The sequence below is a fragment of the Lissotriton vulgaris genome, chromosome 3_1 (genome assembly GCF_964263255.1).
Source record: "Lissotriton vulgaris chromosome 3_1, aLisVul1.2, whole genome shotgun sequence".
Taxonomy (NCBI): Eukaryota; Metazoa; Chordata; class Amphibia; order Caudata; family Salamandridae; genus Lissotriton; species Lissotriton vulgaris.
In genome coordinates, this window is record NC_141689.1 from 1,876,588,586 (window position 1) to 1,876,616,372 (window position 27,787).

Here is a 27,787-nt window from a genome sequence, read left to right on the forward strand (position 1 = left end):
AACAACTCCCTGTGCAAAAAAGTGCAGTGGAAGAGCTACCATAGTCATTAAAGTTTGCCACTTCAAGTATGTTTCAGAATAAACTTAAAAGGTGCATTTTGACTCACTCTTAGTTGAATTTAAAACTCACATTTAAGGTAGATGTTCTAATGTATCTGTATCGTACATTAGAATGGTTAGAACAGCAGCCTAAAAGAATGGAGTATGTATTCCAGAAGTATTTGCAAACGGTGCAGAAATTCAACAACTCGCATATCTAAACTGCAATGTATATTTTATTAAATTTGCAACCGCCTAGAAGTAGGCAGTTACTCATTTGCAAATGGGATGGGGTCTCCCAAAGGTCGCCTTCCTTTTTCATAAATGTTTGTTAATACATTTTTAAGACCAGGCAATGGACCCACGAACTGCTGCGTGCTCTTAAAAAATGAAAAGAAAACGTTTCCTTTTTCGTTGTGGAACACATCCCGTTTTCCTTTAAGGAAAATGGGCTGCATTTTTTTTAATTGCTTTTTAAAAGCAGTCACAGACATTGTGGTCTGCTGACCCAGTAGGCCACCATCTCTGTGATTTTTGCACAATACACCACGGACTACAACCGCCAATAGCATGCTGACTTTATGGCGGGAGGATCCTCTGCACTGTAAAACCCCCCGCTGCTGTGACCCGTTGCCCCCACCCTTCAGCATGCACAGCCAACGGTAGATAAAGGAAATGAAAAGCTGGACGCCTAATAAAATAAGAAAGACTAAAGTGCAGCTGTGGAAGTAAACTAGGCGGTGGCCCCACACCTTTGGTTCGAGCTTCCTTGTACTCTTGAGACCCCCAGTGTACATGAGCACGACTCACCAACCTGGCCGAGATTGTGAGCATTCGAGGGGTGAATTTGCTTTGTTTGTGCCCTCCCTGCTGGGGAGTTTCGCAGGGGTGATTCAAAAGCCTGAGCTACGGGGAGCGATCTTAAATGCCATAGTTGCAAGATGCTGCAAGCGCTGTGCCGAAAAATTAAAGGTGCGTGGCTGCCATAGTGTGTGATGTAGCACGTGACGTGAAGCACTGAGCATGACTGCAAACGTCATTGTGTCCTGCGTCCACACTCCACAATGTGAAATTCCTTACATGAGTGGAAGTGAAACGTGTCAGATTTAGAACACAGAATCTCCTATGGTTTGGGCCAATCAGCCCCCATAGTTAATACCTGGCATTGAAAGCATAGTAAAAACTGATAGGGGACACCATGTTAAAGACATAAAGTATGTAGAAAAAGCTTAAAGCATATGTGAATATTCACAATTTATAGCCACAGTTTATATCTACACCATCCTTATGTGGGTTCCAAAAAACAACAATGGATACAATGTACATGTACAATGTATCTTACTATTAAGTTATACTTTGCCCTTAAACAGCCCCACATGATCACGTACGGGCACTCATCAAGCTTTATGAGGCAAGACTAAAAAGAGCGTTATGATTCCATATCCAAATATCAAATATTCAAATTTAAGCAGGCTGCGGCATGTGTACAAGCACCAATAAATCGTGTGGAGTGACGCAGCAAAAATTCCCCTTTCTACACTGTATCATCGCATGTCCAAAACAACCCTGCAGCTATACAATGCCACCAGCGATCAACGAGCAGCCCTCATACAGCGTATGCAATCATGCAACACCATCCTCTCCTGCTCAAACATAGGCCACATGATAATGACCCAAAAATAAGCAAAAACATATAAAGAACCGGCACAGTCCCACAGATTATTCAGTTGTGGCAAGGGAAGTTCCCTAAAGCATTGTGGCCACTGTAGTTAGCATACAAAAATGAAAATTATTCAAGTAGTGTGCAGGGTGGGTTATTACTCAACATATCGTAAACCCTTTCACCCCAAGGTAACTAATAATTAAATATTAAAATTAAAAAGGTGGCACATGGCTATTAGCTGTATCTGGACCTCCTGTAGCAGATAGCCAGCAAAGAAATTGCTAAGAGAAATAACAGCATGCCGCTCGTGACGAGCTCCTTGCTGATTATGTATGCAAGTGGGGCCTTAAAAAGAAAGTTCCCCTCGGACACACATTAACCACAAGAGGGGACGAAAACTGTAGTTAGGCAGTACTGCTTCCGGAATAAACGGAAGTGATTCATCGGATCTACAGCAATAATAAGCCCTCTAAGAAAAGCAATGCAAGTGTTTACAAATGGCAAGCGTCAGGAGAAATTCCCCGGCAAAAGGCGGAGTTTCACCCCTGATATAGATTACTTGATGTCTCGGAGAGACAGAGCATGTGCGCTGCCTAGGCGAGACCTAAAAATAGGTATATACTGGCTAGGAGCACTCCAATCAACACAACCTGGAGCCCACTGGATAGATACCCTACAATTTCCAAAAAAACATGCAATTTTGGGCAAGTGGCATATATATGTACGATGTCAGCATTATCTAATAATCTCCATGGACATATCACTGGCCCTTTGGCCTTCCATTCAGTTATTTTATGCGGTGGGCAATCGAGCATGCAAGCCCTTTTAAAAATGAAGCAGTTTATTTCTAGCAAATAACTAGATTGTGTTAGCCAGGGAGAAGGATTGTTCAATCACATCTGAATTTACAGCGATACCAATATTAGATGCCCATTTAGACACTAAGGGGTCGAACTCATTCACTCTGACATCCAAAAAGCATTGTAAAATTATTGAACAGAATTTTTTTTTTTTTAAAGTGATGCATTGAATGCAATCTATCTAAGCCAATGTTTTTCGCTTTTAAGTCACCTTGAAAATAGTCAGGGATCTAATGAGATGCAAAGTGGGCGTTCCAGACCTAAATAACGTGAGAAATGTCGCTAACCGACATTTCTCCAATTAACAAGCTACACGCTAAACAGCATAGCGTTAAGAAAAGTTGCGCTAACCTTGGTTATCGCTACTTTCCTTACGCCTGTTTCAGTCTGACTTTGTCATTATATCCAATGGAAGGTGGATATGATGGCTAATTATGCCCTGCCCTATCATCAAGCTATCGCCAAACGTTGTGCGATTATCACTGGATTTCCAGTGATAATCACACATTTGACAGCCTGCGATTGGAATTGTATAGCTTTTGAGATAAGCTTTGCTGATAGCACGCTATCTCAGCGATACAATCCAACAATAGCCGGCGATAATTATCCTCGCTTTAAGTGCGCTGAGCGATAATTATCGCCGGCCCTTGCTGATATGCCCCTGAGTACCCCTGTACTTTCCCAGCAAAAAAAATTATTCCCAAACATGCTCCACCAATCATCATAGGAAATTATTTGAAACACGATTTCAAGGGCAGAGAGAGAAGGTAAGTGGGCAGTGTGTTCAGCTGGAGAGAGAAAGTGGCAGAGAGAGGCAGTCATATTAACAGGAAAGCATTTTATGGAAAGACGCACAAAACCTAAAATTACCACAGCTGTACTTCAAAAGAAAATTTTAAAACAAGTAACTAGGACAGAGTGAAATTGTGGGCACTGGGGTACAGAGAGACTGTGGGAGAGAGAAATGAGGGAGAAACCGGAAGAGTCATAGATAATATGTGTATCCATGTTATCAGGTAAAGCTAAGCACAAAACAATCTGCCTATCATTTTGGAAAGGTCAATGATTCTAGTTGCAATGTGTCCATTTATTCCATAATCTGGCTTGTGTTGGCAATATCTGAGTACCTACATGCCTATGCTTGTCAAGTCTCAAAAGGCACTTCCCTTTCGTTTCTCTGCCTCATGGAACGGAACAGCCTGGACCTGGGACTGTGTTCTGAAGGTCCGCACTACAGAGGACTCCCAGCTAGTAACTTACTTCAGCTTGTCCAGCTAGAACCTCATAACTCATGCCTTTCTGTCTATCAGGATAATATAAGCATGCCTTAAGCACATTTAACATGGATGAACTGAAAGGTGCTGCCTCAGTGGTCAAAAATATAAATTCATCAGGCTTGGTGCCAACTTTGTCTGTGAATCTTGTATGACTTCGCTCACCAAATCAACATCCTAGTAAAAACTAACCCTGGGCAAAGCACTACGCTACGCTTGCGTAATTTGCGAAGTTTGCACAACTTCGCACAACGCGAACTGCACGTAGCACAGTGCAAACATGTGTAGCGTAGTGCAACGGTCATTTTTTCCTTGCTCTCTGTCCTCAACGTCAAGTTGGCAACCGCGAGCAAGCACAATGACATCCTCGCAAGGCTTTTTCCTTGTTCGCGATCAGCAACATCAAGTTGCCGATCGTGAGCATGAAAAATATACCTACCAGCGAGATTCTCAAAGCGGGGAGGTCAGGTTTCTCATTGCGAGTGGTCGCGCATGCTCGCGACCGCTGGCGATGAGAAACTACCAGTCCGCGTTGAGAAAGCTTCATCTCGAGTAAAAATCTACTCGAGTGGCAGAAAAGAATAGCTCGCATTGATGCTGTTTTCAATGATTGCACAGTGCCGGATGCTTGTCCTCACTGTCCAATCATTGAATCATTGAAAACGACATCTTGCACAGTGCGAACATGCTACTGCGCAGTTCGAGTAGTGCTACGCGTAGCTCACGTAGTGCCAAGTGCACTTCGCGTAGCTACGCGTAGCGCTGATTTGCGAACTACGCCCACCCCTACTAAAAACATGTAAACACAATCAGAATCTCAGCATAAGCCTTTCCCGTCCCTCCTTTCCCACATTCAGGCCGCACTAGTGTTATAGCTCATTAATGATTAGGTGACAATTTACCTACCCCACAGTGATTACAGTGTGAATCTACAGTCTAGGGTCGCCTTCAATGTTCTGCGCTTCATGCATAAATCCGCCCACAACCTCAGTACTTCTGCCTGCGACTGACAATCCAAACGCATATTTTAACTATTGTAAATGCATTGTCTCTGAGCATGAGTTCGGAGCTACCTCTTCTGGACCTGTTACTTTGAAACTCACTTTTGCCATCTGTTCTTCGATGCAAGCCGAAAACCCTCCTCTTCAAGCAGCTCTTCTGAGCTTATAATTGTTAAAGGTATAGTACACACTCCCTCACGCTGTTTGGTCTTTACTCCTAGCCCCCCCATCTTTATCTCTCTCATTGCCCCCATATCCCTTCAGATTTAGACCTCTACCTTACTAACCACTCCCGAATTCCTGTAATCGATGCCCTTCTGTAGGAGGGGATCCACTTGTACAATATAGCAACAGATTTGCATGTGATTTTGCTCTCAGAGATACAGATTAAAAAAATTAATGTACAGTTAATGCCCCTATCTGATACAAGGATATAGGTATTGTTGAGGTATTCACATGAAAGTGCTACTTTACGTATTCTTCCTGGAGGAAATACATACAATAACTGAATAAAAATAGGATGCTGTCCTTGCACGTTTCACAGAAATACCTGTGCAATTAATGTGATCCAGAAAATATTGTGGAAACTTACAGATTTGTGTGGTAAGCTATTTAAGGTTCACTGCAGTGTTGGGCATACCTGCATTCTTTGTGTGAATTTTATCTGAACTGATACCTTTCCTGCACCATAGGCTTGAATGTCAGACTCTCACTGGAGGTGCTCCACGTGTCCTGGTGACTGCTCTCTACCACAGTTATATGGGACTAACGGCCCGTCCCAACGTTGACAGACATGTGTGCAATTAGAATGCTCCCCAGCCATATGTGCTTCTTGCCGTCCTGTCTGCAATCAGAATGCGCCCCAGTGATATGTGCAGGCGCCGATGCGTGTGTACCTGCTCTGAAGTTCTGGCCTCACAGTCTGCCCCAGCGATATGTGCCTCTTGCTGTCCTGCCGTGCACATCGTGCCCGGGCTCTGCATCCACAACACGGCGTGATGCACTGAGACGCCACACGCCGCGTCTACATCACCCGACGGCGTACTCAGCCACCGTGATAGAACGCTGTTCACACACTCCAAACGTCACCCGACGGAGTACTCAGCTGCCACGATAGAACGCTATTCACACGCTCCAAACGTACCACACGCCCACCTCAAAACCGGTGCTGCTTCCAACGGACTACTTTGTCACACAACGTGCTTTGTCCCCTCCAACGTATATGTTGCGCCGGTGTATAGCCTATGTCCATCTGCTTTGCCTCACCTTTCCAACGCTGAATGCGGTTCTCCGGTTGGCGCTGTGGTTCCGGAGCTTACCCGCCTCAAAGGCTTGGTCTCTCTCTTTATTATATTAGTATGGATGATAACTATTTTCACTAGCCAGGGCAGATGGGATTATCAATGGCCAGTGCATCTCCCCTGCTTTCAGCCTGAAAGGCCCTGTTTAATATCCCTACATTGACTCCCTCCGACAAGGGGTGGGTGGAATTTGCGTAATTGCGTTACGCAAATCTCTGCACAACGGTAAAAAATCTCTGCGAACACGCAGAAATTCCGCGAACACTCAGAATTGCTTGTTCGCGATGCTTTTTTAGTGTTCACAATCGCTGTTTGCATGCTTGAGGGAAAATATCTTGCGAACACGCATTTGAGAACGCGAACAAGCAAAACATTTCACGAAGTCGTGAAATGCAGAATTTTGGGCAATTTTGCATTCTCCGCCGAACGCGAAATTCCCCAAATTCCGCAAATTCTGAGAGCGGAACAGAATTTACCACCCAGACCTACCTCTGACCTAATGCTTTTCTGACTAGTACAGTGTCTATAATACATTACGACTGCTGACTTTGCCATCAGACCATAGGTATATTGTAACGTTCTACGAAATACAAAGAGAAAGGTCACTTAGTGGCAAACGACATCCTAACAGCACAAAGGCTGGTTTTATATAAATACAGACTGTGTAGTCCAATTTCGCCAAATCAAACTTTCAAAACAGATTACCAAAAGTGATAAGAGTCAAGTATACCTGAACACCACTCAATTCCAACCTGAATACCCCCCAAATCCAACCTTTTCAAAGAGCAGAGAAAAGCAAATAGAAACATTGGAGATTATAGCAGTCATTTTAAACCTCCCGGCAATACTCTTGTGAGGTAATATATCTATCCCCTTTTGCATCAATGCTGGCATGTTTGGAAAGAGAAGGAAAAAACACACAATTGGTGGACGGAATGCAGAACAAATCAAAACATTCACCCCCATTCAAGAGATCTGGGTTACATCCATCATTCTTTTGCTCATCATGCCACCACAGTTTAGACCTGGCCATATGCAAATCGGTCTTGACCCTGACCCTCATTGGAACAGTCCAGACCGAACTAGCTCTAGGACACTCCCGCGCCGCACGACCACCAGCTGCTGCGTGTGCCACCCCCTTCCTCTGTGCCTCGCTGCCCGTCTGCCGCCTCGTAGCCACGCCCCCTCCTTCGAGCGGCGTGGTCCGGGATCGGCGCTCTTCTCCCTGTGCCCCTGGCGTTTTTCTGTGCTTAATTGTTTAATTTGCCCCTGGTGTTTTTACTGTATTTACTGTTTAATTTGTGTTGTTATCTGTCTTCATTGCTGTTTCCCCCGCTGTATTGCCTGTCTCTCCCTGCCTGTCGCCGCCCTCCGTCTTCCCTCCCCGCTCCCCGCTTCCCGCCACCACCGCTGACCCCACCCCTTTTTTCCTTCTGTTCCCTCCCCGCTCCCGCCTCCCAGCTGCTCCGCCCACCCGCGCACTTCGCCATATATGGCGACCGTGCGAACGCGCAGCGGTCACGCGCAGCGGGCGCGCCGATTGTGCGCCGAAGGCGCGCCAAAGGTAAGCCCGTCTGTGCCCGTCCGCGCCTGGACCGCGCCCAGTGCCAGGACCCCTGGCCCTCGAGGACCCCGACCGACCCGCCTGACGTACACCGCCGCCACCCTCATCGCACTCAACACCGGCCGAGTCCCGGGATGCTGCAGAGCCACCCCACGACGCATCCACGGACCCTTCAGCTGCAACTCCTGCAAGTTCACCTGCATCCGGACCTGCCCGACACCAGCACCTGCCATGCCTAACACCAGCAGCAACCACCTCAAGTGCATCCTGCTCAACACCCGCTCCGTCCACAGACACGCCATCGAACTCTGGAACCTCCTCGACACCACAGCCCCTGACGTTGCCTTCATCACGGAGACCTGGATGAATGCCTCCTCAGCACCCGACATCGCCATCGCCATCCCAGAAGGATACAAGATCACCTGGAGGGACCGCAACGCCAACCAGGTGGGAGGAGGCATCGCCATCATCCACAAGAACACCATCCGCATCACGACCGGCACCGACAACACCCCACCCTCCGCCGAACACCTGCACTTCCAGATCCACACCGACCCGAAGACCACCCTCAGAGGCACCCTGATCTACCGACCTCCGGGACCACGCACTCAATTCAGCGAGGACATCGCCGACTTCGTCAGCCCGCGCGCCCTCCCCTCCGCTGACTACATCCTCCTGGGGGACTTCAACTTCCACCTGGAGAACAACAACGACTGCAACACCAGCACCCTGCTCGACAACCTCGCCAACCTTGGACTCAAGCAGCTGGTGTCCACCCCCACCCACCTCGCCGGACACACACTCGACGCCATCTTCTCATCCAGCAAAGACAGCGCCTTCAGCCACGCCACAGAACTCGACTGGACGGATCACAGATGCATCCACTTCACCTTCAGAAGAACGACGCTCCACCACCACCAGCAACAGGTTGCCCGAAGAAGCTGGAACAAGATCACAGCCGACCAGCTCGCCGCCTCCCTGAGCCAGCACCCTCCGGCCAGCTCAGCAAACCCCAGCCAGGCCGCCGACAACCTCACGAAGTGGATCAGTAACTGCGCGGACGAACTCGCCCCACTGAGGACCCCGCCCAGCAGACCCGGCAGTAAGAGAGCCCCATGGTTCACCGACGTACTCAAGAGCTCCAAGAAGAACTGCCGAGCCCTCGAGAAAGCCTGGAGAAGGGAACCCACGCCGGACAACAGGACCACCCTCAAGCTCGCCACCCGGAAACACCACCAACTGATCCGCATCGCCAAGAAAACGGCTTTCAAGAACCGACTGGACAACAACGCACACAACTACAAGGAACTCTTCAACATCGTGAAAGAGCTCTCCAACCCCAACGCCGGAAACAACGACATCACCCCTTCGCAAGACCTCTGCAACTCCCTCGCCTCCTACTTCCACAACAAGATCGCGGACATACACTACAGCTTCAGCACTCAACCGACGCACGCCACAACCGCAGCAACGCCACCCACCACCACCCTCCGCGCCTGGACCCCGGTCAACACCGAAGACACCGTCCACACGATGAACTCCGTCCACTCCGGATCTCCGACCGACCCCTGCCCTCACCACATCTTCAACAAAGCCGACGCTGTCATCGCACCCCACCTGCGGGACATCATCAACACCTCATTCGACACCGCCACCATCCCCGGGAGCTGGAAGCACGCCGAACTCAGCGCTCTACTGAAGAAACCTACAGCAGACCCCACCGAACTCAAGAATTACCGCCCCATCTCTCTACTCCCGTTTCCAGCCAAAGTCATCGAGAAGACCGTCAACAAACAGCTGGCCGCCTTCCTCGAGACGAATGGATCCCTCGACCCATCGCAGTCCGGATTCCGCGCCAAACACAGCACCGAGACCGCCCTCATCGCCGCCACTGACGACATCCGAGCCCTGATGGACAACGGGGAAACAGCAGCCCTCATCCTCCTAGACCTCTCTGCGGCTTTCGACACGGTCTGCCACCGCACCCTAGTACAGCGCCTCAGCAACGTTGGAATCCAGGAGAAGGCGCTGGAATGGATCGTCTCCTTTCTCGACAGAAGAACACAAAGAGTCCGCCTACCACCGTACAAGTCAGAGGCCACCGTAGTCATCTGCGGCGTCCCTCAAGGATCCTCGCTGAGCCCGACTCTCTTCAACGTCTACATGAGCCCCCTCGCGGCCATCGCACGCCAACACAACCTCAACATCATCTCCTACGCCGACGACACCCAGCTGATCCTCTCCCTGACCAACGACCCCGCCGCCGCCAGAGCCAACCTGCACGAAGGGATGAGAGAGGTAGCCGAGTGGATGACGACGAGCCGCCTGAAGCTGAACTCAGATAAGACGGAGGTCCTCATCCTGGGCTCCTCGCCCTCCGCCTGGGACGACTCCTGGTGGCCCCCCACCCTGGGCACCGCACCCAAACCGACGGACCACGCACGCAACCTGGGTTTCATCCTGGACTACTCCCTCTCCATGACCAGGCAAATCAACGCCGTCTCCTCGTCGTGCTTCATCATCCTGCGCCTGCTTCGGAAGATCTTCTGGTGGATCCCCACAGAGACCAGGAAGACCGTCACCCAGGCCCTCGTCACCAGCCGACTGGACTACGGCAACGCACTCTACGCCGGAACCACCGCCAAGATCCAGAAGAGACTCCAGCGCATCCAGATCGCCTCAGCCAGACTCATCCTCGACATCCCACGACACAGCCACATCTCCAGACACCTAAGAGACCTGCACTGGCTCCCGGTCAACTAGAGAATCACCTTCCGCCTCCTTACCCACGCACACAAAGCTCTCCACGACCAAGGCCCGAGCTACCTCAACAACCGAATCAACTTCTACGCTCCCAAACGCCACCTCCGATCCGCCAGCCACGCCCTCGCCGCCGTCCCACGCATCCGCAGAGCCACTACAGGAGGAAGGTCCTTCTCCTACCTGGCCGCCAAGACCTGGAACTCCCTCCCGGCCGACCTGCGCCTGACCCAAGACCACCTCTCCTTCAGGAAGAAGCTCAAGACCTGGCTGTTCGAGCAGTAGCGGCACCCCCCCCCCCCCCAAGCGCCTCGAGACCCTACGGGTAGGTAGTGCGCTCTATAAATGTCTTTGATTGATTGATTGAACTACCAAATCAGGTCCTGGAAAGAGAGCCAGCTGCTGTGTTCTGAAAAAACAGGCCCGGAATGGAAGGGCGCATGAATGAGTAAATATTGTTGACTGTTAGAAAATGTATGTCCTACAGAATGCATTGTTTGTTTCTCAGCAATTTCACTTTGTTTTCTGACGTATTGGGAAATACAATTATAGAATGAAAAAAGCAGACAGTAAAGACAGTAGTTAACTTCTCTAGAAATATTACCGGATATATTCCACGCTTTTCCCCAGTTTATTGGAAAGAATCTTTATGGAACTTTTGCTTGCAAATGTTGAATAGGTGACAGTGGCAGGATACTCAATTTCTTCACAAGGCGCAGGACATGTAGAATTGTATCTTCCGACTGAACATATGCCCAATATTTCGATGTCATCTGAAATTTTCAGCGGTAAGAATGATTAAATGCATCTGAAATAACAGAATATCTGACATTGCAATCCAATTGTTGTAAGAGCTTGAAAAACCATGAACATATTAGATCTACGAATTCAAGTTTTCCAGTCAGTGGACACATAACTATTTCAAAGAGCCTCAGGCAGAATCTTAACTGTGCCTCCTTTCTTTGCAATTCGATTAGTTATAGTTTATGTTGTGACAAACTCCTGCAACATTACTAGGGCCTCTATCATGAAAAGTTATGGTATAATGGCGACCTTCAGACATCAGAGTGATTCTTCACCAAGACATAATAAAGAAATAAGAAAAGCATACAATAAGCAAAGATGAATGCACCTGCTACCCGAAATTCCACAACACTGAATTTCGGTCTCAGAGGTATGTGCCTTTTTAGGTGGCCACGATTGTAAAAAGAGAGAATCATTCATCTAAATAATATTTTAGAATTTACTAACGGTCAAGGTCACTATTTTAAAGTAGTAGCCATACATCCTACATATTTTTAAACTGTATGAAAATATGTTTCCATGTTCTTTATTTCTTACAGCAGATATGTTGTAGATGTGCCCCACGGAGAATGAGACACTCCTCTAAAATTAAGGAACCTTTTATTAAGATGTGGTAAACAGGAAAACGTATAGGTATTCTGTGTTTCCAGGTAGATTCTCACATGTTTTCTCCTGGTGTTTCAAAGATTGCTGCTGCTCCTTTGAGCAGCAGCCCCATGTGAAATATCATAACTCATAAATCCAATTGTCCAATCATAATTACTGGGCCACTAATAATCAGGGTGTGTTGGACCTGGCCCTTTCAGCAGGATTGTTTCCAAACTTTTTGCCTTCCTACTTATTTTTCTAATCTGTTTTTGTTGGCTATTGGACCTGAGCACTTTACCACTGCTAAAGTACATGTGCTCTCTTATGTAAACATGGTATGATTGGTTTACACTTGTTTGGTATATTTAATTTAACTGCAAGTCCCTTGTACATTGGTATCCTATATACCCAGGGCCTTTACAGTAACTGCTACTAGTGGGCCTGCAGCACTGCTTGTCCCACACACAGAAGTAGCTTTTCAAACCTGTCTCAGGCCTCTGCCTTTGCAGGGGCTTCATTTGCAGAATACTGCCATAGTGACTTGGCATTTAAAGTGCTTGCCGTATAGGTCACCTCTAAGGTAGGCCGTAGGCAGCCCTAAGGGCAGAGTGTGATGTAGGTTAAAGGTAGGACATATGCTTTGGTGGTGTGGAATGTCCTGGTAGTGACAAACAGCCTATTTGGTTTCTCACTGCTCTGAGGCTGCTCCTCTCATAGGTTTGAATTCCCTGATATGTGCTTCAGTGGTAATTTCTGATATGAAAGGAGTAGTATTGCCATATTTGGTATTTTTGGAATAGTGGTGATAAACCCTGCTTATTGGTGAAACCAGATTTTTATTACTGTTTTAGAAATGGCACTTTTGGAAATGGGCATTTCTATGCGTTTATGACTGTTTGTTCTTTGTAGTATGACTCCAATCAACGTCTGGTGTAGACTGACAGGGGCCTGTTTTGCACATTCACTCTAGACAGTCACAAAAGGAGCTGAGGTGTTCCCCGCATATACTGATGGGTCTTCCTGGCCTAGAGTGGTGGGAGGAATTGTCACCTGCACCGGAATAGGGCTGTGCCTGACTTTCACAAAGCTGTCTCCATCCCCCTGTAGTGTGTCTTGAGCCAGGGCTGGTGTTGAATGGGGGTGTTTTGCACTTATAAAAGTTTGTTTGACGTAACCTCCAGATCAATGGCATTTTGAGTATAAGTACAGGGGCTCTGACCCCATTGTTTTACACACTATGTGTGACTTGCAACCAGTTGCTTCTGGCTCAAAATGCTTCACCCTAGGATTGCTGTGCTGACAGGAAGCACCACCATTGGACTGACTTGCTTGGTGTGCTGACCTGTGGCCTGCTTAGCTACTAGAAGGACTAAAACTTTGTTCACTCACTTCTTTGTGCTGGCCTGCTGCTTGCTTCATGTTAAGTGAGTGCCCTGGTGACCTCTTAGGGTTTGTTGGCTTGCCCCCCTGTTCTCTGGATCTCAGGGCCACCAAAGATCCCTTTTTGCCTACCCCGTGCTTTTGAAAACTAAGCGTGCAGAGAGCACGTTTTTCTTCACTTACAGTCCAGGATAATTTGTTTCCGGCAGCACTGGTTAGCACTGGTGTGTGCTCCTGATTTCTAATTCCAGTGTGGGGTGAGTGCTTTCTTATACTCCAATAGGGGAGGACTAGAGCGTCACAGTGATCTGTATTACCACCTTGTGGCACCAGCATCACTGTAACCTGTTCTTAGAGGAAGCCTGGAACTGGGTGCTGTGTGTGCTGCCTGCAAAAACCAGGGCAGGCCATCCGAAAACTGCTGTGGGCCCCTATCCCCTCTTTCCAAGGAAGTGGCTGCACTGGAGGAGGATGAGATCGCTCCAACGATGCTCGGACCCACAATACTTCAGGTCCGTAGCCCTTCACAAGTCCTTTACAGGCATACAGGTATTGCCTCATTACAGTGGCAACAGAGTAGCTCAATGAATATGGGAGCATGAGGGCCTTTCTCCAGTCTGCAGTCTTTGCACAGAGTGGCTGAGTTTTGGCGAATGCACCACACTTTTGCGGGCAGCTACTTTGGGTAATTCCAAATGCGGGGGACCTAGTGGGGTCTCTCTGCTGATGTGGGGAAAGTGTGTGCCCTTATCTTGTGGCATTTCATTGAGGGGGAAGCCATGACTTCACTGACAAGAAGGGAAGGAATCCTCAACAGATGTCCCAAATCTGTTGAAACCATCAAATACCATAATCCATGTTGTAGGTGGGCAGGTGGGCCGGTAACCTACATCTGAGTAACAGTGTACCGCATCACTGCTAAGAGGCGTGCAGTAACACTTGTGCCCCACATGGAATCTATGTTTGCCATATAGGGTGGGCTGTATGGTATTGATGTGTTCTTGGGGATGCTGGGGTAATTCTGGGGTAATTCTATATATTCAGCTTTTCTAGTCCCTGATGTAAAGAAATATGTTGTGCTTATTCCTTGCACTTTCAGGATAACGAGTAGTAACGAGTAGTAATCCAGGACTGCCTAGTATGTACAGCATTTTTGATTCTATGTGAGTTCCCTGACCTAACTGCTGAATATTATGCCCTGATGTTATGTGTTGTTTTATGACTTACAGTGACAGGATAATGGGCCTTACTTCAGGATCTGCATAGTAAGTACAGTGACTGTGTTTTTATGACATGCAAAAGTCTTTATGGCACTAACTGTATGGTTATTAGAATTGTATAGTTGGCAGAGTGATTTTGTGTGGTTTTGGTCTATGCTTATATGCAATACAGAAAGGTTTTTGAGTATAATTCTGTGTGGAGTCTCATTTGTGGTATATTTCTTGAGCCACTGGTGTGTGAGTGTGTGTTGCGTAAACGCTTTACCCATTGCCTCTGGGATGAGCCTGATTGCTCTGGCAAGTTACCATGGGAGTGATCAGGGGTTATCTTGGGTATGCAACTTTACCTGGCTAGAGTGTTGGGTTCTGCTTGGCTTAGGTGAATGCCCTAACCAACCAAAAAAAACCTTTCTAACAGGGTGTTAGTGCAATCGCTGAATCACTTTTACATGTAGTAAAGAAAGTTTCTTTCACTGTTAGGAAGCTAAGAAACAAGATAATATTCAATTTAATGCATGCATTTGGAAAGAAGCTCTATGGTAACCAACTCAAGATATGACACATGAAAAAATGATCATGTGACGCCACACACATGCACAAACATAACCGCAATGTGAAAAATATCCACTGTTAGGGAGTTGAGAAAGAATACCTGGACAACTTATAAATAAATCTGTCTATCTATCTATCTATCTATCTATCTATCTATCTATCTATCTATCTATCTATCTATCTATCTATCTATCTATCTATCTATCTCTCTCTCTCTCTCTATATATATATATATATATATATATTCAATGAAAAAACCATAGGTTATAGACCATATATAGTTAGGAATTAGCATTTACAAAACCTTATTTTACTCGCACAAAACCATTGAAATTCCATATATAGTTAGATGCGCTAACTATATATCGCGCACCCGCAATCCACTGCTGATGATGTCACATATTACATAATCATGACATGGTCAGTGACATCACTGATGGCATCACTGATGACATGTCAAATGACATCACTGATGACATCACTGATGACAACTCAAATGACATCACTGATGACATCTCAAATGACATCACTGATGACATCACTGATGACAACTCAAATGACATCACTGATGACATCTCATTTGTCATCACTGATCACATCACTCATGTGTTAATACGATGAACCTCTACAGACTCTGATATATCCTTAGATACACTCAGTGAAAACAGACACTCACAGATTGTCACTCATCCATGGAGTTACTCATACACCTAGACAGTCATACAAAGAATCAATCACACCTCCAATTCCTCAACTATACAGTTATACACACCTTACTTATTGAAGCATATTCTAACACATATTTACTCTCTTATATAATCCCTAATAAAAGTTCACAATGATCCATACAGCCATTCACACATTCACTGGCTCTAATGCACAGGTATTTATATATGTTAACTCTCACATGTACTGTGTTTTACATATGTACTTACTTTGACATGTAGCACTGAGATATCCATTCACTCACCAATACACTCATGCACACAGTCAACCACCCATACAGCTGTTTCCACATGCACTTTTGAAACCATACATCTAGTGAATCAACTGCTCACACATCTATGCACAGAGTCACACACCTCCCAGCCACTCACACATATACTCAGTCTCCCATACAAATACTTGAGCAACCAATCAATAACCCATATAGTTATTCATATAGCTACTGATCAACACATGCAGCAGTTAACAGAACAACAGATATAATGATGCACAAACTAATATAGTTTATTCACTAACCCATGCACTCAGTGAGACACATTTAATCACTCCCTCATACAATTAGTCATGCACCTACTAAATCCTTCATCCAGACATTTATACATCCACTCATTCTTCAATATGTAAGACATATTTTAACTTTACAGAAACATACAGTCACTGGATGTTGTGATCAGTGATGTCATCAGTGATGTCACTGACCATGTCATGAATGATGTAATATGTGACATCATCAGCAGTGGATTGCGGGTGCGCGATATATAGTTAGCGCATCTAACTATATATGGAATTTCAATGGTTTTGTGCGAGTAAAATAAGGTTTTGTAAATGCTAATTCCTAACTATATATGGTCTATAACCTATGGTTTTTTCATTGAATTTCAATGGTTTTTTGAAAGCTAATATTTGTATCTGTAAAATGTATTATTCTTTAAATCATAAAATATATTGTACATGTTTTTTATACATTTTTTTTTTAAAAAAAAATTTGTTCCGCTCCTAGTCCGCGAACTGGTCAGCTTCCCGTTAGCTGAATTCAAAGCCGCGACTTGGTGCGCGAGCCGGTAATCGTTCCTTAAGCGTAACTGTTACGTTATCATGACGTTTTGCGTTGTCGCGTAATACGTTATCCGACGCGCCAAGTTAGCGGACCCGGAAGCGGATTGGATAGTGGCGCAAAGCGCGAAACGTAAAGACAGCAGGTCATGTGACTCGATAATAACACTTTTCATTAGTTCATTTCACTTTTGGTTTCCTAATGATGTAATACTAGGTCATGTGACCTAAAAATAACACTTTTCATTGGTTCAGAACTTTTGCTTTTCCCAAATCATGTAAACCCCTCCTTCTTTCCTCACTCTGACTTTCATCTTGGTGAGAGAAAGACCATTTACCTACAATTGAGCAATGGCTTCTGTACTTGCTGCAGCTGGTGGACCCCCACCACCACCTCCACCTCCTCATAAGAAGAGAGGACCACCAAGTCAATTTACCTCCAACAGAGAGCAGGAAGAGGAGGAAGAAGAAGAAGAGGATCCACATCAACAACAATTTATCCCAGAGTTGCCCCGTGTTTCAAAGAGAAAAACTAGTTTCATCTGGCAGTTTTTTCCCATCCCTCCAGGGGAGAAGAAGGTGAATGCGAAATATGTCACCTGCCTCATCTGTGATTACAGATTGTCAAGAGGCACAGAGAAGAAATATAGTATGGGCAACTATACTATGCATCGACATATGACCAGGTGGCATCCCTTGAACTACAGCCGGGCTGAGTTAAGGGACCTACAAGACAATCCCCCGACAACTCCTGTGGCCAGATCTACCTCATCAATGTCTTTGTCAGGAAGAGAGGCACAGGAAACTGTGCCAAATATTCAACCAAATTTCCAACATATGAGGTTTACTTGTATATATTGCGGTGCAATGTTGTCGTATGGGAACATGAGCATCAATTTGATTAATATGGTGTTCGAAAACCATAAGTGCCCTAATGCACCCAAGAAGTAATTTTTTTTTTGCTCCTGTTGAGCCGTTTTCAATGCCTGTTTTTTTGTTGTTTCCCCTCCATAAAAAACACAAAAAAAACATAAAACTGTTCTAAAAATACAAAAAAATCAAAAAATGTTCAGAAAAAAAAAAAATATATAAAACAACAAAAACAAAAAAAAAAGTTCTTTTCAGAACTACCTCCCCTTTCAAATAAAATTGCTAGAATGTTTATCACTCTGGCAAGCTCTATTTCTTTTGGTTCGCTTCAAGTTCGCTGACCGGTTCGCGAACTTTAAGCGAACTAAAAAAATATTTTTTTAAAAAAAAGAAGAGTTAGTATAAGGGAAGTAAACAGAGAATAATGTAAAAAGAAAGACAGCTATAGAGAGTAAATGAGAGATAGTGTCAGTGACATCATCAGCAGTGCATTGCGGGTAAAAAGAGTAGAAAACATTTACCTTATAATTCTTGTTACCTTTTTAAAATATTTTTTCATACTTTCAATCTGTAAAACAGAGAACAAACATTTCCAAAAATATTAAAACATGTATTTAAAAATTAGAAAAGACAAGGGAAAAGGTTCAAAAACAAACAGTTTTTCAACAACTTTGACATTTACAGAAGTCTCTGCTTCTCTACGTCCCCTACACAATCCTAAATATATATATTTTACAAAAAACTGTATCTTGATGTTGAAGATGTAAAGCCATCATAAAATTGTCTCTAATATTTTAAATGATAGTTTCAGGATGCAAATAAGATGTCTGCTTTGAAGAGCTTTCTTTGAGGTGAGGCCTATTCCTTTTAAAAAAAACAGTACCCGGAAATACAGCACTATAAGCATTAAAATTGACACTTACAAAAGACTCAGTTTTTCCATATCTACCTCACATTTCTAAATGTATATCATAAGTACAAACAGAAGAACATTAATTATACATGTTAAATGGTTTATTTTTGCTGTTCTCAGAATGTATCAAATTTCACTTAAATCAGTGACTTGAAGATATTCATCATGTAACAGCGGGGAAAAAAAAACACAATCAAAATGACTGTGTTTAAAAAACCCATACAACCTAAGAAATCTGATTTCAAAACTCCTTAAAATTAACTTACTTTCAATGACGTCGAAGGATCTCCTATGAACAGCATCCACTCTGTTGTGCTATAAATATTTTCAGCCCGCCACTTTCTGAAAGAAAACCTCCATCGATACGAAAAATATGTTACATAGAAAAAAAGACTTCTCTCATTCTATCACATGTTTCCACTAGGCCAAATCATGTTGCCGCGATTCGCAAGTCTTGTAATTCTTCCAATCAAATACCGACATTTTCTATTTTCGCAACTTGCAAAAAGAAAACATTTGAGATTATTTTCACAATCCTGGACTACTAATATCTTACTCTTCTTTGTCACTCATGTTCTCCTTTTCCTATGACACTGATACTGCTTACTATGAAGCAGACTTACTTGCATCAGGTTTATATAGTCGGATTTTACAAAATAACATTATAATTAAAAGTTTTGGACCAATAATCTAGACAGCATTGCAGACTTACATTCCCTCAACTTGATGAACCTTTTCCAATTCTTCACAGGAAATCTCGAGATTCTTTCTTTAAAATTTTGGTTTTAAAAACACCAGGTAAGAATTTTTAAGGTCAAACGGCAATTTTTTTTTGAAACTTACAACGGAATCATTGCAGAATGACCAGCCGTTTCGAGACTTTAAATAAGCTGTATAATGTCCTGAAGTTGTTGAAGGACCATCGTGATAGATAATTGCTACAGTTACAAAAGTCCTTCCTGATATTGAAAGCTGAGAAGCCACAAAATTTTTTATTAAAGTTGACAATTTTGATCCATCAGGCCTACATCGTTGGATCATTAAAATGACATACTGTCCATATCTACGTATAAGTAATGTTGACATCATTTCAGATTTACATTGGCTACACTCCATGTTGTGATCCGCTGCATTTACTAGCTTATTAAAGGAGACTGATTTACTGTCTGGCAAAGTTAAATATATAAATCTTTCTGAGTCTACACTAGTAGTACTTGATACCCTACAATTCTCGCAGTCATGCTGCCATTGATAAGAAAGCCCAAACAGGTGATCTACATCTACACCCTCAACTTGCAATATATCAAGCATATACATTAAAAACTCCTGACAATCTTGCTGATTATTTTGAGAGAAGTCTGTTTGACCTGAACATTCATCTAACAGATAACGAACTTCAGACACACTTTCTACTTTTGTTCGATCAGTGCTACATTTCTCGAAAACAGAATTCAACAAACAGCATAAAATTTGTTCAGAATTCAACAGAATCTGTTCTTTTAAACTCTCTAGTGAAAAGAGAACATTAACCACTACATTTGCATAGCAGTTGACACCAGAACTGTTTTCAAATTGAAAACCGACAACATCTTCAACAGAATCCACTTTCTTTCTGCTAACAATTTTCGGTTCATTGACTTTTAGTCTTTTTGCAACAACCTCCCTACTATTACTGCTATTTCTACGTTTGCGGCCTACCACACGTTTCTCAAACAAAGGATATTGAGGCAAATGTGGCGCATACTCTCTTCTTAACCTATTGTATTCCTTAACACAATCTAGATCCGCACAAATGTTTGTGACATCACAGTCAATCAAGTACAATCCCGATAAAGTTCTAACTCGTGACAATGCCACATATGCCATACCCTCCTTGAACACAGAACTGCCAATATTCACCAATGCACAGTCTACACTTAAACCTTGCGATTTATGGATTGTCACCGCATATGCCAAGCAAACAGGAAACTGTTTACGGCGAACATATAAATCTTTAACAAGCAAAAACCTAGCAGAACAACGACCAATTTGCTGTACTTCCTCAATGCCATCAAATTTAATTCTTAAAAATTCTATTCCATCTCTATTTCTGTATTTCTCAAAATCAACAACATTACCCATTGATCCATTTACCAGACCTCTTTCTACATGTAAATTCCTTCTCAAAATAATTCGGCAATTTAAACACACATTCAAAGTCTTTTCAAAACCCGCTGTTTTAGATATAGTCTTCTCTAATGAATCCAATTTTGATTTCAAATTGTCTGACAAAATAATTGTTGATCCCATATGCTCTAATTTGTCGATAGCTTCAAGTTTCACAATCTCTTGCTTTTCTAAATTCAACATTTTGTTGTTGAAGATGGCACATTCTGCAAGAGTTGGCATGAGACATATCCCGGATTTCTTCTCAGTAATTTTCTGAAAAATATTCTCAGGCACAATCTCTTGTTTGGGATATAAATTTGACAGTAATCGTGCATTTAAAGCTTCTTTCCCATGCTCAGTCACTTTTCCAATTCTAATATCTTGTAGAATATTCTTGTAATCTTCATCCTTTGCCTGACGCATATTTTGATGCAGTTCTGCATAATTGAAGTTTAACCATATATTGACGTTGCCAATGCTCCCTAGGCACTTCCTGGTATCTTCATGCGTGAGTATTTTGAACACAGGTTGACCTTTTACTGGTGTCAGCTGCAGAAGATCTCCGAAAACAATGATGTGTTTCCCACCAAATAACACATCATATTCAGTTTTAAGTACTTCTTGCATTCTCAAATGCACAAAGGCAAGCATGACATTGGAAACCATGCTTACTTCGTCAATGATAAGTAGTTTCATTTTCCTCAAGACTCTTGAAACTTCACAGCAAGCATCTCCAGATAACTTGTTGTATTGTAATTTGTTGTCATGCTCCACCGGCAGCATCAGTAGACGATGCAAAGTAATACCTTTAATGTTATGTGCTGCCAGTCCAGTAGGAGCGGTGACAACACAAGACAGCGATGACTCAGTCCTTTCCTTCAAATAACAAGAGATTGCTTTAATGAGGAAACTTTTTCCAGTTCCCGCTTCTCCACTCACGTACAGTCGGACAGGCTTCAACGATGTACATGAGCATTTGTTCTTCTCATGACTTAATCCGTGCTCAATTTCCGTGGTAACTTCATCATATATTTTCCTCTGCTCAACGTTGAGTTGTTTTTCCAAGTCTTCTAAGTTAACTGAATCCTCCTGAGCATGTGCCATGGCTCTTTCCACTTCATTCATAGCAGTGGCAGCTTCATTTTCGATAATAGGTCCTCCAAGTGGATCTTGACTCAATGAAACAGAACTCTGACTGTCCTGAGAACTGTCTCTAGCAATCTCGGCTGCAATCGTTGCTTCCTGCTCAATTTCCAAAGTTAGCATTTCTTGATATTTAGAAAAAGCAGGACATTCTATGGACTCCTTGGCTGCATTGAAAGAGTCTTCGTAACAGAGGAAATCTCCAAGCAGTTCCTCTTCTGCACGCCAAGGCTTGAAAAGTTGCAAAAGTGCTAAATAAAAAAACTCCTTTTTTTCTGGAGATTCACCACTCAATTTTCGATGGTTTACTAATTGGCATTTTCTTTGCTTGACCAGGCATCCCTCACTTCCAATTACAGCATACACTCCTTTCTCAATATCTTCTTTGATGTTCCTCTTGAATATATAATTTTGGAGAACCTCATATAGACAAACATTCTCAAGGTGACTGCTTCGATTTGGATAATATGTATCCAACATGTTGGTCTTCAAAATGTCGGTACTGTTTGGTTCCTTTTCTGCCAAATACTCAATTTCCCGGACAGGTTTTAGAACTCGATTTCGCGTTGCAGCAAGACCAAGACTCGCCCAAACTAGACTCCTGGATTTGGCATAGAGACTTGCTGAAGACAACCGGTCAGAACATTCGTAAGCTCCGATTTCTCGATGCGACAACATCTTCAGACTGAAACTGTACAACTTCTTGCTGAGGCTCTTTTCATGAGAAATATCCTCCCACATATCCTTCAGTTCGGTCTTTTCTTTTTTGGTGATGTAAGATGTCACATACCGAGCCACAGCCATACAGTTGTCAGCCACAAACTGTATATCCATGTTAGCATTCCACATGGACAAAATCACTGGGTTGTAGTCATTGATGTACTTGGACTCTTCGTTCCTTTTCAAATTGTATGTATTCTTGGGTGATTTCCTCGTCACATTATGTCGCAGCGAAGACATCAAACTGTTCACTCTTCCTTTAGAAATCACCGGTCGTGGAAAGTTGAAACGACATTTGTTGTAGAACTTCTCCTTGTTTCTGAATTTACGACGACAGTACTTTCCACAACGATGGCTTTGGAAACGTAGAACTTGTTCTCTTAGACTTTTCTTCTCCGTTGCGTTTGGAACAGCACACGTAGAATACTGTTCGATGAAATTCATCACTAAGTCATCCGGATCTGTTCCAAATTTAGGTGCATCCTTGATCCACAACAACATATGTATATGAGGGGCACCTCTTGCTTGGTACTCCTTTCTCCAGAAGAAATCCAACACCTCTCCAAGAGGTGGATTCTTTTTATTTGTGATGAAAGACATCATAGCTTCAAATCTATGATTGAAGTACCTGCATACATTCACTGGATCCAAAGAACACAGTTCTCCAGGTGTCTTGAATTCAATGTTTTCAATATTTCCATTTGCCTCTCGTAGAAATTCAAGTAAGTCTTCCCAGCCATACTCGGCACAGCTCAGAGTGAGGAACCATGTTGGAGTTCCTAAGTTCCTCAGCATACATTTTAAATCACCATGACGATGGTACCAGTACTCATTAGTACCACGCTGACACGCCATGAGATTAATTAAGTGAGAATCCAAAATACTGTCTTGGACATTGACTTTATGCATAAAGTCACTTGCCGAGATGTTTCGCATCTGTATACCACTTTTTAAGATGTGGTTCACTGCATATGACAGTCCAGACAGATCGCTTTCAAACAGGAGATGAAACAAATAGGGAATGCATTGCCGAAACCTAGGATCTGCTGCATACAATCGTAAAGTCCGGTATTCAGACGCAGGAATTTGATGAGGTCGCTCATCATATCTTCCTCCTTGACCTGTGGGAAATAGCTGTGGGAAACACCGAGCTTCCAAACTTTCCTCCCAAACACTAATGGGACTCCCTTTGGCTTGTTTCATTTGAAACAACTCAATAGCATTCCCCATGACTTCCTTGGAATGCAAAGGATGAACACTATAATGTTCATATATTTCTTCACTTTTAGAGGCCTCTACTTTCTCAATTTGGCCAGCACACAAATCGCTATCCTCTTCATCACTTACTTCCTCTTCTGCAACATATACATTCTTATAGTACTTATTATTTTTCTTCAAATACACTGTTGCCTTTTTGACTTTCCTAACATCCACTAAATCTTGCCATATTTTCTTATTCTTTGTCGGAACCCCATTAACCAAGATAACCAGAGGTTCCTCTTCCACTTCTTCTATTCCAATTGTGTTAATGTTTTTGTTCAAATCTAGAGGCAAATAAACAACTCTTCCCTTTAATCCTCTCTGTAAATCTGCTGGAGGCAACTTCCCTGTCTTTGGCTCCATTCTTACAATAGCCTGAAAGGGATGGATACTTTGAATCAAAATAGATTCATAAGTATTTAAATCCTTCAATTCAGAAGGAATCTCAACCAATTCCAGATTATTATGAACTGCCCTAGCAGGCATCTGGTTTTGGTTTAATTTATTACAACAATAAGTACACACACGTTGGTCCGATCCCAAATCAAAACAATTTTCTACCATCAAGTATGTGGCAAAATCCTTCCATTCACTATTATTTTCCCTTTCACTTTTTGCATATAAATCCACTAACTTAGTCTGATTCTTATAATAAGTGCGTCGACAACATACACAAGTGAAATTAGGCCTCTCACTTGATTTCATCTGAAACGTGGCAATTTCCTTCTGAAAATTATCTGTACTGGAAACCTGTACATTATCTTCCACATTACCCTCTACTTCAGGGTCAATTTGAACATTCTCATCTTTACTACCAAAGTAACAAAACTCAATTTCTTCACAAATATTCTTCACATCTATTTCAGAACCATGCAAAAGAGCAGCACATAATTGTTTAAGCATAATTGCTGGACTCTTAGCATAATACAACATTCTCACTAATTTTCTCACTTTATTATGATGCACTGCTAGCATCCTGAAATGATGAAAAACACTCTGGCATACTCTCCTGGAAAGACAAGCCAGTGAATGACCACGCAAACCTGTCATTTGTCTCACTCTGCAAGGATCTAAATCTTGCAACAACTTCATTTTCTGCTTCAAACTTTTCTTATTAAATGTCCGTATAAAATCACAAAGCAAATTGATGGAAACCTGTCGCACACTGCAAATAGAACTACACTTCCAAATGTACACAGGACCCTTAGGACGTCTTCCTAAAACCTCATCACTTAGCGCCTCTTCTGTCTCTGTTGTCACAAGTTGTTCTTTTTCAACTGGACAACCATCCTTCACTTCATAAGCTCGACCACTGATGTCAACTGCATGCACCAAATCATTATCCTGAAAATAAGTCTCCTCATTAAAAAATGCCTCAGAACTTGAACTATGCATCCATTCTCCGGAAAAAACTTCACAAAAGTTAGTACGATTTACTACTCTCTTCCATCTACTTTTTGTTTTGAAATCAGAAATTACCTTGCTTAGTTTCCTAATTCTATTGATTACCAAAATAAACAACTTTCGCTTAATTTCAAAAGCATGATCAATAATTTTCTCTACATTTTTCTTCTTCTTATAAAATGCCGCTTTCTGTTGGCCTTTCTTTTTAATATTTTTCAATAAATTAACTAATATCCTATTACGGAACATTCGATTTCGAATGTCCCTAAACTGTTGTTTCCTTCTACTATCATGCACAGAGTTATCTCTTCCTCTACCAGTAACATTTGTGATGGGTCTCTCCTTTCCATTTAAATTACTTTTCTTTTTGTGAACTGAAACATTTTTTTGAGCAAAACTTTTTTTACTACAAATATTTCTTAAGAATGATTTTGTGCTCTTACCCGGACCTTTCTTGGTGTTTTGACAAGTATTTGGGGAAGAGGACTGCTGCAATAAAACATCATCCTGCTGTCTTTGACGTTTTCTAGCCTTTCTTATTCTACTTTTGGAAGGCATTTTACAAACTATGAAAGAATCTGCAGTTGAATCTGTGGAAAAATATAATATAAAATGTTATTAACCACTATTACCAAACAGTAAATAAATAACAGTCATCTAAAACTTAATGCCGTACTAATTATTTAACATAGCAAATATTTTCCACCAGCACTGCATCACAAAAATGACACTCAATGGTACAAAACAGGCATACAACACTCATAAATCACTCCCTAATATTTTAAATCATTAATTCAGGATGACGATAAGATGTAGCCTATCTAAAGATTTGTTTAGGCCCAGATCTTTAGACTGGGGTGAATGTGTGTCATTGATCCACATTCAGTCCATCACCTGTTTTGTTTATTTGAGGTGAGGCCAACACATGGTTGCAGATAAGATTATCACTGAAAAAAAACAAGGTAAAAAAACATGTGAAGGCCTACCAATGAAGTAAATCATTAAATGAAAACCAATACATTTCTGGAAATATGCACTACTAGTGCTTCATAAGATGTTTTGGGTCATATTTATAAGGCATTTGAGTGTGTAGTATGCTATTTTACGTTGTTCATGGTGCAAATTTATTGTAAATACGCTCCCACCTGCGGTTGGCAAATTAAGATTTTGATTATGGGAGTTAGATAGGCATGTTAATAATTTCCCAAAAATGGTGTATAACCCCAAACAACCTTTGAAGCAAATGCTCTTAGCCATGTTATCCACCTCCCATTGGATAACATGGCTAAGAAGTGCTTGCAAATGTGAAAAAAAACGGCCGCAATGCATGAATATCGCAGAAAAATCAGCGATATTCATACATTTTCCAGCAAATGCTCTTAGCCATGTTATCCACTTCCTATTAAATAACATGGCTAAGAACTGCTCAGGGCCCCGTGAGGAACGCTTTCCATTTAAAAAGGGAAAAATAACATCAAAGACACTAAAATGCCTTCTAAATATGACCCCAAACAACCTATGAAGCTCTAACAGTACATATCCTGAAATTTAATTGATTTCTAAATTCGTTTTTAAACACAGCATATAAATCAATTGTATACCTGCATTCATGAAGAAATGACTAAAAATGTCCTTGAGACACATGAAAGTGTTTTCTGGAATGCCCTAGCACCATTTTTGAGACACTATTAACATGGCTAGGTAACTCCCATAATCAAAATCTAAATTTGCCAAGCGCAAGTGGGAGCGTATTTACAAGACACTTGCCCCAAGAGGAACACTTTCCATTTAAAAAGGTAAACATAACATCGCAGAAAAGTCAGCAATATTCATGCATTATCCAGCAAATGCTCTTAGCCATGTTATCCACCTTCCATTGCATAACAGAAAGCTGATTGGCTCTCCGGTGTCTGTCAACATTCTAAATAGTCCGGAGCGGCCGCCATCTTATCTCTCGGTAGGATCGAGAGAGAAGAAGAGGTGAAAAACGAAGGGGGAATTTATTGAAAGGGGGCAAGGTATACCCCTCTTGACCCCCTAGGAATGTTGTTCGGGTTATTAAAGGGTCCCGTGGGGAAAATAAAAAAAAAATGATTTTTCACGGTAGAAGCGCTTCACGGGCCGCAAACTGGGCCGCAAACTGGTAGCGAAACGGGAATTCGCCATTTTGTGCTTCGTTTTAATTGTTTAGAGACAAAAATTATCGCCGCACATCGGCCAAAATGCATGAATATCGCTGAAAAGTCAGCGATATTCATGCATTATCCAGCAAATGCTCTTAGCCATGTTATCCACCTTCCATTGGATAACATGGCTAAAAACCGCTCTGTGCGTGAGCTTTTTTTTTTTTTTTTTTTGCTGCGTGACGTTTCTTAACGTTCGATTCGATGGAAATCAGGAAGTGTTGAACACCATTTTGTCACTGCGAGTAAATATTTTATTATAAATGAATCCTTATTGATAAACATTGTCTGCGCCATCTTGCGTTTTTGTCCAATGCCACAATTTTGTCGTGCACGGCAGCCATTTTAGATGCCTTGACCA

General features: G+C 42.8%; 1 protein-coding gene across 1 annotated transcript in view; it reads right to left on the reverse strand.

Annotated features, from left to right (window-relative positions):
- ASIC5 (acid sensing ion channel subunit family member 5) overlaps positions 1-27,787 on the reverse strand; it is a 468,169-nt gene that overhangs the window by 121,588 nt on the left and 318,794 nt on the right. The window contains exon 8 of the mRNA XM_086963310.1: positions 11,067-11,235. Within this exon, the coding sequence (XP_086819436.1) occupies positions 11,067-11,235 (169 nt within the window). The remainder of the gene's footprint in view (positions 1-11,066; positions 11,236-27,787) is intronic.